This window comes from Saccopteryx bilineata, chromosome 2 (assembly GCF_036850765.1).
Source record: "Saccopteryx bilineata isolate mSacBil1 chromosome 2, mSacBil1_pri_phased_curated, whole genome shotgun sequence".
NCBI classification, from domain to species: Eukaryota; Metazoa; Chordata; class Mammalia; order Chiroptera; family Emballonuridae; genus Saccopteryx; species Saccopteryx bilineata.
This window is the reverse complement of record NC_089491.1, coordinates 40,687,467-40,704,452: the sequence shown is the minus strand read 5'-3', so window position 1 is coordinate 40,704,452 and position 16,986 is coordinate 40,687,467. Positions and strand designations below refer to the sequence as shown.

Genomic DNA, 16,986 nt, shown 5'->3' with positions numbered 1-16,986 from the left:
AACCATTGTGAGAATTGAACAGATCACATCTATAAGGCGATTCTTGAATGAAATACATTCTGTAGCTAGGATAATGTATATACCAATATGATGCTTTTCCCTTTACCTGAAATTCACAAACCCAGCAGTTGTCAATCACACAGTTAATACATCCCCACCCCCACCATGGTATATCTTGTGCTGATGGAGATAGGTTATTTTTTTGTGCAACATTCAAGGCAAACAACAAAAACAAAAACAAAACTGAGACACACAAAAGGACTCTGCGGTGACAGCAGGATTTGGGTCTCAAATATTCTCAGAAAGTCCACCCTTCAGTCAATGTCAGAACAAAAATGAGTTTGTGCAATGCAAACAAAGTGCCGCACATATCTTTTTACGAGGAATTTACATGGCATAAATGATTGGCTTCTCAATGGTAAACCAAAACAGATATAGATAGAGAAAAGAAGAAGGAAAAGAAAGAGGAAGATATTGAGAGAAAAAAAGAGATAGAAGAAGAACAGGAAGAGAAAGGAAACAGTATCATGCACATGTATTTTTTAGAAACTCCTAAAGGACTTCAGCTTCCTTAAAGTGTTATTTGGCTTCACCTCATCTGCTTCCTGAACCTGAAAGGGTTTCTTAATTTTATGTGTCAGCCTGAGTAGGCCACGGTTTCCAGATATTTGATCAAACATGTCTAAATATTGCTGTGAAGGTATTTTTTAGATAAAATTAACATTTAACTCTGATGTTGAGTAAAGCAGATTACGCTCCATGATGTGGTGGGCTTTGACAAATCAGTTGAAGGACTTAATAGAAAAAGACTGACCTCCCCAAAAGAAGAGGAAATCTGCCATCAGGCTACCTTTATACTTGAACTACAGCTCTTCCTTGGGTCTCCAGCCTATCAGCCTACCATGCAGATTTTGGACTTGCCACAACCTCACAACCACATGAGCCAATTCCCTATAATAATTCCCATTCATTCATTTGTTCTCTCTCTTTCTCTACCTCTAACACATACACCACACACACACACACACACACACACACCACACACACACACACACAAACTGTTGGTTCGGATTCTCTGGAAAATCTGATCCTGTCTTTATATAAATTTTAAATATTTTGTTCATTATGAATTGCTAAATTAATTTTGAGTTTTTAATATATTATTTATCTTAATTATTGAGGGTATTTTTGGCGCCCCCTTGAATTTTACATCTGAAGTTAAGGCCTCTATTCTTTCCCTTTGTTCTGGCTCTGCATTTCTATAAAGTCAAATAACAGGCAAAAGTAATCCATGCTTCTAGAAGTCAGGACAACGGTTCCCTCTGGGGGACAGGAGGAGGAGTGACATAATGGGCACAAGGAAGGGTTGTTAAAATGGTCTTTCTGATGTGGGTGCTGATCAAATGGGCATGTTCTCTTTGTGAAAAATCATTCAAATGTGCACTCATAACTTCTGCTCATTTCTTTATTTATATGATACTTCAATAAAAATTAATGTAAAAGTTAGACGAATGTTCTCTCTGCCCACCTCCATCATCTCTTCTAAATTGGCAATAAAAACCTAAATCAACTGAGCAAATTTGGAGCCTTCACTTTTAGAGAAATGCCCATCTGACCCAAGACTCTTTGGATTTCAAAGAGGAAAAACCACACATGCCAACGTCATACAAGGGGGTGTTATTGAAAGGATACTGGGAAATCTCACCAATCTGAAGGGCAGGAAGTACTGCTGCCCTTAATGAGAATTATGATTTGGCTTGTGCCTTGCATTGAGTATGACATACTATGCAAATATCCATTTCAACCATTTTATGAACAGGACTATGTAACAAGCATTGTGTTAGGAACTTTACATTTATTTAGTTCTCATACTTTCCCCTCACATACATATTTGGTAGTAATAGTCTCATTTTAAAGATGAGTCAACTGATTCTCAGAGAGATTAAGTATTTTCCCACAGAGAGTTTAAGCAGAGAAGGCCCAGATGTCAAAGTTCTTTCCACCAAGGCAGTGCCTTGACATGAAAGAATGTACCCCATACCTTGTCTGTCCCTCACTTTCTCCATCTACCATCAATGGGCCAAAGCCAGCCTTGCTCCTGGGGCCAGAGAATCCATCAGCCGCTGCAGTGGGAAGGAGACTGGTTCTGCACACCAGCTTCAGCAAGCAGGAGAGAATCACCCAAAGCTGGCACTGGTAAGTCGGACAGTGAGCCTCTCCCGCCCAGTCGAGGCTCCTCCTATCCTCCTTCTCCTCTTGAGCTGGGGCTTAGGTGCGAAATGTGAAGATGGGGATCCCAGAGCAAAGAGCTCTTCTCCCTTGACCCAGTAGGCTGGCTGGCATCATGACCACGTTGGAGTGGGATCCAGGCTCCAAGGCCACACCCTCCAGAGTTCAAAGCTGTTAGACCTGGCTACCCCTCCTTCAGAGTTCGAAGCTGAAAGCCTCTGGTGACTCTACCCAAGGCTGAAGAAAACGTGGCACACACCCTTCACCACTAACTCAGCCTGGGGCCCTGGTCGAGTGCGCTCCGGGAGTGCCGCGCGCTCCATTGTTAGAGCGCTTTTGCGCGCCGCTCGTTGCAGCCAGCGCCAGGACCCGGAGCTGTGCAGCCCTCCCAGCCCCAAGAGCCTCGAGGTGGAGAGATCAGGGATCAGGAAAACTCCTGGGAGCCGCTTTCTGTCTGATCGGATCACTCAATTTGTAACTAAAGAAGAGTCCGTGTCCAAGAGGGACATCTCCAGCTTAGTACCTCTAGCCCTCGGACCGCGGACTCGGAGCCCAGGGTACCGGTGGGCAAATTGACCCCAGTTTCGACCCCTGGCCAACGGCAACTTTGCACCCCAGACCCTCCCCGGGCACAGGAGCGGATCCAGCCTCCCTGCTTAACCCTGCTGGGCAGCGGCGGGACGACCCCCGGCTGCACCGAGCACCCCGACTGGACCCTGGGCAGCCTCTTCCTCCCGGGTGGCCTCTCCCGGGGTCTGTCCCCCTCGCGCCCCCACGCGTCCTTCTGTGTTTCTGAGCTTGCTCTGAAAGTGATGTAACCAAGGCAGGCTCGCGCACCGCTTTCCCTCTTTCCCAGACTAAGTCCTTCCTCCCTCCAGCATCGGCGATCCGCGCGCAGAGCTGCGCCGCCGCTCAGCTTCCAGAGCCTGGGGACCGCGACAGGCACTGTCGGGAAAGACTCGCTCCCACGTCCCACTTCCTGGATGCAGAGTCAGAAAGAAAAGCCAGCCTTCCCTTCCAGAAACAAGAGAGAGAATCGAGGGTCCAGCTGCTGTGGAGGTTTCTAAGGAGACTGGCTTCTTTCCCTGCTCCCAGGAGACGGGAGGAAACCTCAGGTACCTCAGTGATCCCCGCCAGTGTACGTTTATATGAGAGACTGAGGTTCAAATAGTAGAAAGAGACAGACAGACGACAGACAGACAAAGACCAAGAGAAACAGGGGGAGAGATAAAGAGAGACAGAGACCAAGATTGTCAGAAAGTAGAGAGAGACAAAGAATTAGAGAGACAGTGTTGGTGGGTGGGAAATTGATGTGGATTTTTCTTAACCCACTGTGGTTTCTCTCTGAGGAAGACAGTAAACCTGCTCTCTAGCCAGTGAGAAGCCCCCAACCTGCATGGAGTGAAAGATGCGGCCTGATGACATTAACCCAAGGACTGGGCTGGTGGTGGCCCTGGTCAGTGTTTTCCTGGTCTTTGGCTTCATGTTCACTGTCTCTGGGATGAAAGGAGAGACTCTGGGCAACATCCCCCTCCTGGCCATCGGGCCAGCCATCTGCCTACCAGGCATTGCAGCCATTGCCCTGGCCAGGAAAACTGAGGGGTGCACCAAGTGGCCCGAAAATGAGCTGCTGTGGGTCCGAAAGTTGCCCTGCTTCCGGAAACCCAAGGACAAGGAGGTGGTGGAACTGCTGAGGACTCCTTCGGACCTGGAGTCAGGCAAGGGAAGCTCAGATGAGCTGGCTAAGAAGGCGGGCCTCAGGGGGAAGCCTCCCCCCGAGGGGCAGGCCGAGGTGCCTATGGCCAGCTCCATCACCACCCCCACCCCTACGGAAGAAGAAGAATGCCAGAGCCTGGTCCAGAGTGGGCATCACGAGGAGACATCCCGACACCTGGACGGCTACTGTCCCTCCGGCAGTTCCCTCGCCTACAGTGCCTTGGATGCCAAGTGCTCGGCCTGGGACAAGTCCGAGTGCCCCGAGCCCGAGGACAGCATCTTCTTTGTGCCCCAGGACAGTATCATCGTTTGCTCCTACAGGCAGAAAAGTCCCTATGACAGATACTGCTGTTACATCAATCAGAGCCAAGGCAGGTGGGACCACGAGACGATAGTCTAAACTTTGCATACAAGGGTCGCTGTGCTGATAGAAACATGGCTACACCCAGCTCCCCGTGGAAGGAAACTGTCCTGTTCCAACAGCCTTCACACTGTTAGAAAGTAACCTGGTATGTGATGGGAGTGCAAACCTCTGGTGCCTGAGAGCCATGTAAATAGGCATGTTGGGGACACCTTTTAGGGAAGGGTGATGAGGGCTAAGGACACTAGAAGAGGCTAGGAGAGGAAGCAGTTTCTATAGCTTTTTAACAATTTAAATCATGTTGGATGTTTTGTAAATAACCCAAAAAGTGCTACTCAGTACCTGCTGAGAGCAGAGTAAATTCTGAGTGGGCTGCAGAAACCAAGCATGAAACGACACGTGGGCTATCCATGAGGACCCTGCGCTGCTTTCGTTCTGAAAAAACTGAAAGAAAAAAAATTTAATGCTTTATTATTAGAAATGATTCTTGGTTGTTGAAAGCTTTTTACATTTACTATTTGCTGAAAGAAAGAAAAAATCAGTACAGCATAGCTATATCCCACCTTAGGCAGGCTGCTTTCTGGAGAAGGGGGGGTTAAAGAAAGTTGAATTATGTAACTGAGCTTTATGATATTATCCTCTGAAAAGATCGGGATTTTTAAATAAAGTAAAATAAATGTGGACGGCTATGTGAAAAACTAACATTTTTAGATGGCTATATTACTTATTAAACTCTTCACTTAAAGAGATTTACTGGGTTTTATCTGAAGGGTTTTCTAACATTTACTATCACTCATGTATAATTTCCTCATCAGGTGCAGAATGACTTGATGTAATATTTTCATAGATTAGAATTTGTTTTCATCAAGTCAAAATGGATTTTACATATGTATACAAGTGTCTAATGTTTTTGAGAGACATGTACTGGTAATTACTATTCCTTTATGCCTTTTAAAATCTAAAAACTATGAAATCAATACCTTAGTCTTGAACTTTATGCAGAATTCACATGACATGATATGATTAAACTTCTGGAAATATCAGAAATGTCATCATTTGTACATTTGTTCAGTAAACGCCAGTGGAATGAGAGTTAATCTATTAGATTTAACTAAAGCCCAGGTGTTGGTTTTTTTTATTAATTGTTATTTATTGAGATGACATTTGTTTGCAAAACCATACAGGTTTCAAATGTACAACTCAATAAAATAGCCTCTGCACACTGCATCATGAGCCCATCGCCCAAAGCAAAGTCTCTCTCGGTCCCCATCTCCTCCACCTTTGCCCACCTCCACCTCGCCCCACCCCTTTCTCTCTGGCTGTCACCACACTGTTTTCTGTGTCTGTGTGTTATGTATATATGTTTTTTGCTATGTATATATGTTCTTTCATCCAGTCTCCCCACTCCCCCAACCATCCCCTCTGACAGCTCTTAAGTTCATCTATCTGATCAATGGACGCCACATGGCAAAGGTATGCTTTACTTCATGTTTAATTTTTTATTTGTTTGTTTGTTTGTTTGTTTGTTTGTTTTTGCTGCTAAGGAAAAAAATCACAAGAGAATCCTAAATTGTACTTTCTGTTTCACTAGCTCAACTATAATAGGCAAGAGGCCAATCATTCAGAATCCTATCTGATCCCTTGAGAAGAGAAATATTGAGTTAGATATAGAAATGGTGGTATATTTCATCTTAAATATCAGAATAATTTTGCATCCTTCAAAGAATGATGATTTCTTTTTAATGATCACATAGTTCCAGACACTTTTCCCCAAAATGGGAACTGAGGACAAAATTGTGGGTATGTCTCCTTTGTGTATTACACATCTAACTCTGCAATTCTTTAAGGACAGTAATTATTCTGAAGAATCCTTCCCTTAAAAAAAAATCACATTTTCTAATCAAATATAACATCAAAAGTATGTAATTGTTTTTTAGTATGGCTTAACATCAGAAAATGAGATTTGTGATCCTGGACAAACTTTATCTTCTCACACTTCACTTCCCTGAAAAGTGAGGAGTGGGAGCAACTTACACAAGATTATCTCTTTATTCATTCCAGTTTGAATATTCTATGGCATTATGTCAAAGGCATTTTATATATTGCTAGGAAATGAGCTATTGAAAAATGCAGGCCAAATTTATGCACTTTGTGATAATAATTATGTGACATGGATTGAATTCTTGCTACTATTAAAAAGAATTTTGTAGATGTGTGAAAGCAGATTTGTTTTATTACCAAATATTTCTTACTCAACAAAATACATTTCTGGGAATAAAATTAAGATATTTAAAGTAAAATATATAAATATTTAAGGAGAATTGTTTAAATATTGGAGCCCCAAGTAATCTAACAAATACCCTTACATTAAATGTGATTTACTTTGGATTTGGCACAAAGGAAAAATAGTTTCCTAAAATCACACTATCTCTTGCTAATTCTAATTCATTTTGTTTTTTCTTTTTCTTTTTATTTTATTCATTTTAGAAAGGAGAGAGAGAGACAGACAGAGAGAGAGGAGAGAGACAGAGAGAGAAGGGGGGAGGAGCAGGAAGCATCAATTCCCATATGTGCCTTGACCAGGCAAGGCCAGGGTTTTGAACCGGTGACCTCAGCATTTCCAGGTTGACGCTTTATCCACTGCGCCACCACAGGTCAGGCTCTAATGCATTTTGGAAGAGGGAAATTATATTTCTATGGAGGTGAAAATTATTGGATAATTGGATAAATAAAAACTTTCTCAGTGTGGGCTGGGTGGCTCAGTGATAAAGCATCGTCCTGGTCATAGAGGTTGTGGGTTCCATCCCAGGTCAGGCCACGTGCAAGAAGTAATCAATGAGCACACAACTAGATGGAACTAAGTGAAACAACGAATTCATTCATGCTTCTCTCTCTCTCTTTTTCTCTCTCTCTCAATCAACAAAAAAAATTAAAAAGGAAAAATCCTTTCTCTAATTTGTTGACCATATGGCCAGTTGTAGAGGTGAGGAGATAGTAAAGCATCAGAGAAAAGTGTTCAGCGATTCAGCGAGTCTTACACAGGGTCTGAAAAGAGCCTGTACTGTCAAGTATGCTTGTACTGTCAAGTATGATTTGGGGTTTGGAAAAGTTACTTTCTGATTTCTTGGAACCAGCTCAAATTCCTTCAGATCACACACACACTCTAATTTTTAAATTCAAACTCTTCTACTAGTTTAGAGATATAAGGTATTTTATCACATTTTCAATTTCTATATCAGAAGAAACTAACTTCAGGTTTCTTCTTCCACCCACCTACTTAAGATACTTAAAGGCATCTAAATATGCATTTGAAAGGATTTTCTACAGTGCTAAAATAAGGGTTTGCAAGTGTTGGACTGGGAGGCTTAACTTTGATCAGAAAAAATTAAATGTGTGATTGTGTGTGTGAATTTTTCTTAATATCTTACATTAAGCAACACCCTTCCTACTAAGGAGCAAGTTAGCCTCGTGCCCCAAATCAACACTTGTTAAATACCGTTCAAGGTAAACTGGTTATTCTTTTAAACAGAAGTGAAAGAGGAAAAAAACAAGGAGAGAGAGTGCTGAGCCTGTTAGAGAACAGAGCAGCTCTCTCCAATCAATGGTTCTCGCAAATTGTTAATATCGACATAATAGACATGAGGATCTGCTTCTGGTATCCTTTAAGAGCTTTCAGACAGACAAATTTAAGTAGACATTAGTTATTTTTATTTGCTGTTAATTCAAATAGTCGTGTCAACTTGATTTTAAGTAGGCATTTTATTTTTGAAATTTTCTCTATTGAATTTCTCTTGTTCAATATCCCTGTTTATTATGCACATGGGTTTTTGTTTTCCTAAACCGTTTCTTTTTCTTTTTTTTTTTTATCAAGTGAAGAGAAGGAGGCAAAGAGACAGATTCCCACATGCGCTCCAGTCTGGATCCACCTGGCAACCCCCATCTGGGGCTGATGCTCTGCCCATCGGGGCCACTGCTCTATTTTAGTGCCTGAGGAGAGGCCATGAAGCCATTTTCAGTGCCTGGCCCACCCAGGGCCAACTTGCTTATTCGAGCCATAGCTTCAGGAAGGAGGAGAGAGAGAGAAGGGGGAGAGAGAGGGGTGAGAAGCAGATGGTTGCTCCTCTTGTGTGTCCTATGTGACTGGAATGAACCCAGGACTTCCACACACTGGGCTGACACTACCGCTGAGCCAACCGGCCAAGGTCCTAAACTGTTTCTTGATTCCAATGTGTGAATTCGGGCAAGATACCAAGCTGGAGCATATTTAGACAACTGTTTCAAGACTTAGTTTCTATTGCAGTTGTCACAGTAAACAAAATCCGGGTATGGTTAAGTTCAGGCTCTCTTCCACACCTTCCTAACCAGCTCCTGTCAGTACTATGGATCTTAATATCCACTGAGCTGGCAAACATAGGGAAGAAGGATGCGTTCTTTTAGATGTTTTTCCCTTTGGTAACATCCAACCTCTACTTGTTTGTTAATATCGCCTCCTCTACACCTACAGCATCACTTAGTTTGTGAGAATTCACTGTCATTATTCTTTTATAGCATCAAGGAAAATATTTTTGAAAATCCACAGTCCCATTATTCTAACAGAACTGTTATTGTATACTGTTCACAAAAATTAAGGGATATTTCAAAATGAAGATGAAGCGATAAAATACCCCCTAATTTTTGTGAGCAGTGTATTTCCATTTTAGCTTAGGGCATTGTCTTCCGGCCTTCCTCCATATACATATGCACGCTGCATATTGTAACTGTGTGTTTTTCTTTCATCTTTTAATTATATCCTAAGTATGTTTTTATGCTTCTATGCAGTGTTTCTAATTATCATTTCACAATTGTGTGATATGTTATTTAGCAATATACCATAATTTATCATGTCCTACCTTATTGCTAGCCAGATATTGTGTTTTATGGATAGCTTCAAATATTTTGCTTTTTCTTTTGCTGGTAACATTTACTGTCGTGGTTCAGCCATGACAAGTCTATTATGGGGTCCTCGAACAGGAAAAGGTATGGAATTAAATAAATGATAGACAGAGAATTAAAGATATATACATACAGATGGGTTCGGGAGGACCACACGGCAAACAGTCACTACTGCTCCTAAGCCAATGCAATGGTGGCCCCCAGAAGCGCATCCGTCTTTATTCAGGGAAAAAAATGTGGGCCATTAGCAATTCAGTTGTTTCTAAGACAACTCAAAGACATCCCTCACCATACCATTTAGATCTAACTTTACACCAATAAGAAACTAGCTTCCAGCCTCTTCCAGAGAACATGGGTGGGACAAGCAATAATCAGGTATAGCTCTTTGTTAACTGGGCAGGTGAGATGGGTGGGTAGGCCCAGCTTCTCTGTCCCCTGGATATCCAGATTGTAAAAACACCCTGTTTACATTTCAGTCCCCAACAATTTACAATTGAAAAGCTGTATCTTTATAGATGAGAGTGAGGGAGCCGAAGTGTATAAATGGGTAAAGCATTCAATATTGTTGATTTTCTCTTTATTCATGTAGAGCAGGGGTAGTCAACCTTTTTATACCTACCACCCACTTCTGTATCTCTGTTAGTAGTAAAATTTTCTAACCGCCCACCGGTTCCACAGTAATGGTGATTTATAAAGTAAGGAAGTATCTTTACTTTATAAAATTTATAAAGCAGAGTTACAGCAAATTAAAGCATATAATAATAATTACTTACCAAGTACTTTATGTCGGATTTTTGCTAAGTTTGGAAGAATAAATCTTTATAAGACAACTTACTATAGTTAATTCTATCTTTTTATTTATACTTTGGTTGCTCCACTACTGCCCAACATGAAAGCTGGAACGCCCACTAGTGGGCGGTAGGGACCAGGTTGACTACCACTGATGTAGATGCAAGACATAGGGTAAGAAACAAAATAATACTTCTTCAAAAAGTCCCCCATTGAGACCAGACCCAGTAAGATGAGACATTTCCCCAGGTAAGATGCCACTAGGTTGATCTCAAAAATCAGACCACAGTGGTGTCGATCTTCAGGAGCATAATGTTGAACAACCAAAATAAAAAAATAGAAGTAGATAATAATTATTACTTTGTCATATATCAAAGAAAACTGCTTAAAGTGTCTTACCATATATTTTAGAATATATTTAATATGTGTGTATACTGTTTAATATGTGTGACTTACAAAGGAATTTCAGGAATTCAATAGATTCTATCCATGGCTTTTCTATATTTCGGTTTCTCACTGGAAAAATAAAATTCCAGATGGAGAGGTAGACTAATCTGGGTTCAATCAAATATCTCAGTCCCTTGTCCAGATAACATAAAATCATGTAATCACTTCTACCACGGGGTCCTCACTCCATGGAACCCCAAAGAAAGGCATTTATACATGATTCCATCCAGATACACAAATAGACGGGCTCTGAAATTAATTTCCACAGCCTTTTTTTTTTTTTTTTTTTTAATTTTTTTTATTTTTTTTTTATTTTATTTATTCATTTTTTTTAGAAAGGAGAGAGAGAGAGAGAGAGAGAGAGAGAGAGAGAAGGGGGGGAGGAGCAGGAAGCATCAACTCCCATATGTGCCTTGACCAGGCAAGCCCAGGGTTTCGAACCGGCGACCTCAGCATTTCCAGGTCGACGCTTTATCCACTGCGCCACCACAGGTCAGGCAATTTCCACAGCCTTTTGCAAGATACTGCTGGAGGCCTTGGCTGGTTGGCTCAGTAGTAGCGTCTGCTTGGCATGTGGAAGTCCTAGGTTCTATTCCCGGTCAGGGCAAATGGGAGAAGGGAGAAGCGACCATCTGCTTCTCTATCCCTTCCCTTCTGCCTTCTCCCCCCCCCCCCCCCCAGCGATGGCTTGAATGAGCAAATTGGCCCCAGGCACTGAAGATGGCTCCATAGTCTCACCTCAAGCCCTAAACAGCTTGGTTGCTGGTTGGATCCTGGTCAGGGCGTATGCAGGAATCTACCACTCTGCCTCCCTGCCTCTCACTTAATAAAAAGATATTGCTGGACCCAATCCTTGCTAGTGATTCCTTCTTTTGCCTTTATTCCTCCTCCTGACCTTGTGTTGGAGCCTGCAAAGACCTTATCCTCAGTGATAGCACAAGGCTTTGCATGCCTTATACCTAATAATACAGACTAATTACAAAATAGGATATAAAGCTATTAAATGTCTCTTGTGCTATTCTTTAACAAATTCATCCCTAGAAAGTTAAATATAACAAAAATTTTCAATTAATCACTTTTTTATTTTTCATGGTAATGAACCATTGTATATATCAGACAGGGTAGCCAGCTGTCTGGCTAGCTCTTCCGTCTAAGGCAAGACCACGTTTGTTTAGAAGAATTAGGCTTTTGAAAATCACCTGCCTGTGATTCAACATAAAAATATGAACAATTACCTTCTGTATAAATGATAAGACCATCACACCTACTCGAAAAATCCCACCTGCCCTTGTGCCCTCCCATCCCACCTCCCACGATCTGCAGCAGCTTCTTGGCTATTCCACAATCAGGCCCTGAGCTGATCAACCTGAGCCTTTGCCCAGCCATTTTCTCAGCCTCAAATGCATACTGTCTTCACCCCTCTGAGACTTAATGCCCTCACATCCTTCAAAGGACAGCTGCCGCAACTTCCACAATCTTTGAGATTTCCCCCCTCAGAACTAACACTCATCACTCAGTCACCGCTGTCATTGTGCATATTAGCTGAGTATGTTTCTGTCTTTCCAACACAGTGTGAGCTCTTTGAGGGCAGGGGCCACATGGTATTTAGCTTTCCACACCCCCCCCCCCCCAAACACACCTTTCCACGCTCAGTGAAAACTCTAAGTTGCACCTTTTGGGTCCTCCTCAAAGCCTACTCACCTCGCCTTTCTGGTAGGGAAAGAAAACTCTGCCTTGTTGGTGTAAACTAAGTTAAATTGAAATAGTCAGCAACAACGCAGGTTAAAGTGTGGTTTGGGGTCATTATTTTTATTTAGCATATTGTTTCTTCAGGGAAACCACATCTTATATAACAAGAAGAAAGAGACGAACCTTTCCCGAGCACTTTCTCTTCCCTCCCCGACAGACCTAATCCTGCTCTCTGCTTTCCCTCTATGAGTCAGTGGCCCTACTGCACAAGTGACAAGAACTAGTGGTTTTAGGAGCATTTGACAACTGAGCTTTTGAATTCCTGACCAGAAAGAATGTGAATCAATATACGTAGGTTAATCCTCTAAGTAGGTCAACAAAATATAATTCCCCAACTTTGACTACTGTCCCTCTATTATGCTTCCATCCAATAGCTCTTAACAGGCATTTCAAGGTCACCTGGGTATTCTCCAGGGTCAGTTTCCGGGAGCCAAGTTGCACATCGTCACCCCCAACCCCTACAAAACTTTCCTCCTATATAAAGGCTGTGAGATGCTCAGGACTATGGTTTGTGGTTCAGAGAAAGCCAGGCTTGTTCTAAAACAAGATGATGGCATTGTTCAGCAATTCTCTGGAGCAGTATCTGAGGCCAGTCTTAATAACTTTCGATCCATGTAATTTGTCCTGTGAATTTCCCAAACTATCTGACTGGATAAAGGTGGATTTTTTGTTTGTTTGTTTGTTTGTTTGTTTGTTTTAGGTGAGAGGAGAGAAGATAGTGAGGCAGACTCTCGCATGTGCCCTGACCAGGATCCACCTGGCAACCTCTCTGGGGCTGATCCTCGAGTACTTAGCTATTATTTTTCATGCCTGAGGCTGTCACACTCCATGGAGCTATCCTCATTGCCTGATGCCATGCTTGAACCAATCGAGCCATTGGCTGAGGGAGGGGAAGAGGGTGAGAAGGGGGGAGAGAAGCAGATAGTTGCTTCTCCTGTGTGACCTGACCAGGAATCGAACCCAGAATGATGCTCTATCCACTGAGCCACCAGCCAGGGCCAGGTGGAATTTAATTTGAGACACTCTTTTTTTTTTCTTGACCATGGTGAATACGTTTCTCCTTTAACAACAGCAAGAAGGACTTCCTTTGAGTGTGGCAGGAAAGGGAGTAGCTGAGGGAGAGTCTGTATGGGACTGTCAACACAGACAGAAGGGCCACCAATCCCTTATGAAACCAGTCACTATTGTGGCATCCACTCCTCCATCCGCCCCCCACCCCGACATCAATAGTTATCATCTCTAACTTAGCAGCAAATGTTAGAAAATGGACTAAGAGGATAAACCCAACAGAAAATGTTTTCATAATGTAAAGAGTAAAACAAAAATGCTAGAGAATTTTGACACATTTTTAAGTGCTAAAAAATATATACACTTGATTTAAGAGTGTATCCAATAAGGGCAAAATTAGGCTGAAAATACCTGCTCGACAGAGTTAAAAGGAATATAAAATAGTATCCAATAAATAAGGTTAAATACATTAGAAAAGTATTCAATAATGAACTAAGAAGTAAAATAAAAACTAGGAAGTTAAAGGAATAGAAAGTGAATAATATTAGTTAAGGTATTTAAAATATAAAGATAATAAAATTAAATCATTATAAATGTATAAATTCAACCAAAAGGACCCACTGAGAGAAGAATGTAGTGTCAGACACGAGCAGTAATACCAAGGCCAGGACTAAGAGCCTCGGCTGAGGCAAGGACAGAAAAGGAACAGACCTGGCAGGGATCACGTGCCCAAGAGCCAGAACTTATGACTAACAGGAAGTATGAGGGAGCCCAGGTGGGATATGCCATCATTGGACCCTGTCATTTAGACTCCTGGTCTACCTGGTAAAAGTCAACTCCATCATGGTCCAGTTTGTCCTAAATATTCCTAGTTAATTCCTCTCCTTGCCAGGCCACTCCCAAGCTCCCAGTAGGACCCTGGCTAAAGCTGCACAGCCACACTGGGATCATGGCTCAGGTATCTGAACCAAGTTGCAATAACCACCTTAAAATAGAGATCCTGGAAGCTTTCTCAATCAGCCAGAATAAAGAATGGTTTACTTTATTATTTTCGTGGGGTTTTTTAAATTGTTGATTTTAGAGAGATAGGAAGGAAGAGAGAGAAGGAGAGAAAAACATTGATTTGTTATTCCACTTATTTATACATTCGTTGGTTGATTCTTATGTGTGCTCTGACCGGGGATTGAACCCACAACCTTGACATGTCAGGACAACTCTCTGACCAACTAAACTACCCAGCCAGGGATATTATTTTCTTTTATACTGTTTAAATCATGCTCTGGGTACAGAGATCCCAATAACTAATTTTCATTCTTCCCTCTCTGTGAGCTGTGTGGAAGAGAAAATTGTATCGTGACCCTGGGAGAACAATATATTCAGGCTTTGACGGATAGTGTGGGAAGTAAATTCCAAGAATAAAGTTTTCCAACAAATCCAGAAAGAAAATTAAAATCTGTTGTTTATCAATATCCCAACACTTTAATATTCTCCACAATCCCACATCACTGAGAATGTCCAGGTAACCGCCTGTACACAGAAACCTGATAGAAGAATGGCCCATCTACACTAAGCCACAGCCTTCCCGCTTCTCTGTTGCAGTTTCTACTACTGTTTCTCTTGGAAACCAAAGGAGCAGTTGCTTCACAAAAACATCTCTCTCCCTCCTCACTCATCAGTCCCAGACCAGCAGCCTATCTTCTTCCTTATAGAAAACATTTGATGTTGGGAGGTGGCATGCATGTGAGGGACAATATAAAAAACACCACCACACTGGGTCAGACACATTGAGCATTCTATCTAGTGTTCTTTCTTGAATGGTTTCATTTTTTCTCTTCATATTATATGATATACCATGAATTTCTTCTCTGTGTTGTGATGATTTGTGTACACAAATCTTCTCTACTAGATTTTAGGCTATTTAAAGTCTAAGAAAGACAAAGCTTTCCATTTGGCATTCCCTACAGAGCCCTTTGCTTGATAAAAGTGAGTTCAACTATGTAATTATTGGTCAACATGATTTTAACCCATTGATAGAAGTGTCAGCATGCATTAATGATTCTTGCCTGAATTGATTATGATTATAATGGTTACCAAGTATTAATTTTTCTTCACTTATTCTACTTTTATCAGTTGTAATTGTACCCTAAGAAAGAACTTTTCTATCTACTCTATTTATTTGTTCATTTACTTATTTATTAATGAGTATGGACTCATGGGCTATTATTTTATGCAATGGATTAAAATCTATTACTTTCATTTTTTAAATGATTATATTGCCCCAGATTGGGTCAGAAGAAGCCCCATCAAGCTTGCTTTTATGGCCCTTTGACATGTCTCCATCTTGTTTTATACAGTATTTTTTGTCACAAGATGTTTTTACAAAATTAATTACAAATAGAGAAATACTAACTTTATAGTGTATAAACCTAGTAGAAGGCAATAGTTTAGCCAATAATCAAAGTTAGTGTCACCAGTAATGGTGCCTCCTATTACATAGTGAGGAGGACACATCACTTGGATGGTATTTCTGCCAAAAAGTGAATAACCTCAATGTAATCATGAGGAGATATCAGAAAAATCTAATTGGGGGACATTCTACAAAATAACTGGCCTGTACTCTTCAAAAAAGTTGAGGCCATAAAAGACTAGAAAATGGTCTTGATTAAAGGAGACTAGAGACATGATACTAAATGCAATTCATGATCCTGGAAAGAATACTGGACCAGAGGGGGAGATATGCTATTAAACATTATAGGGGCAATTAGCAAATTTTCATAAAGTTTAGAGACTAGATAATAGTATTATAGTGATGTTAATTTTCTTATTTTGATCATTTAATTATGACTATATAAAAGAATGCCTTCATTCCTAGGAATTTAGACACTGGAATATATAGGGAGAAAGGAGCATCATGTCTACCCCTTATTCTCAAAAGGTCTAAAAGAATAAGAAGGGAAAAGTGGTCATCTGGTTGAAGGGCACATGTGAAACAGGTGAATAGGATGTGGGCTTTTTTGTTCTTCTCATGCAACTTTTCTGTATGGTTTAATTTATTTTAAAACTAAAAGTTACAAAAACGAGTTGAATAAAACTCTACTACCATTTGTTTATTTTTATTCATTTATACTCCACTACATTCTAAAAGGAGGATTAAAGGCAATTTATAAGCAATCAATGAACAACTAAAGTGCCACAACTACGAGTTGATGCTTCTATCTCTCTCCATTACAATTTCTCTCTCTTTCTCACCCATGTGCATTCTAAAAAAAAAAAAAAAACAAAAAACCCCCACACAACCAGATTTTCAACATAGATTAAAAAATAAGACCCAGCTATACTGCTCACAAAAATTAGAGGATATTTCAAAATGAACATAAAGCAATAAAATATCCCCTAATTTTTGTGAGCAGTATATATGTTGTCTATAAGGAATCCATTTTAACTACTAAACAAATTAAAAGTAAAGGGATGGAGAAAGCTATATCATACCAACACTAATCAAAAACGAAAGCTGGAGTGCTTGTATTCAATACAGTAGAATTTAGAGCAAAAATAAGAAAATTATCAAGAATAAAGAAGTGATTGAGGCTCTGGTTCGTTGGCTCAGTGGTAGAGCGTCGGCCTGGCGTGCAGAAGTCCCGGGTTCGATTCCCGGCCAGGGCACACAGGAGAAGCGCCTATCTGCTTCTCCACCCCTCCCCCTCTCCTTCCTCTCTGTCTCGCTCTTCCCCTCCCGCAGCGAGGCTCCATTGGAG

General features: G+C 41.2%; 1 protein-coding gene across 1 annotated transcript; it reads left to right on the top strand.

Moving 5' to 3' along the window:
* The first annotated feature begins 2,305 nt into the window (after positions 1-2,305).
* Positions 2,306-5,309, top strand: TMEM215 (transmembrane protein 215). The gene is made up of 2 exons (XM_066254720.1): positions 2,306-3,344; positions 3,583-5,309. Exon 2 carries the CDS (start codon positions 3,638-3,640, stop codon positions 4,343-4,345), a length of 708 nt encoding a protein of 235 aa, XP_066110817.1. The 5' UTR covers positions 2,306-3,344; positions 3,583-3,637; the 3' UTR covers positions 4,346-5,309.
* Positions 5,310-16,986: the final 11,677 nt, after the last annotated feature.

Excerpts from the sequence above, each read along its gene's own strand:
- TMEM215 (XM_066254720.1), top strand. The coding sequence starts at position 3,638 with ATGCGGCCTGATGACATTAACCCAAGGACTGGGCTGGTGGTGGCCCTG.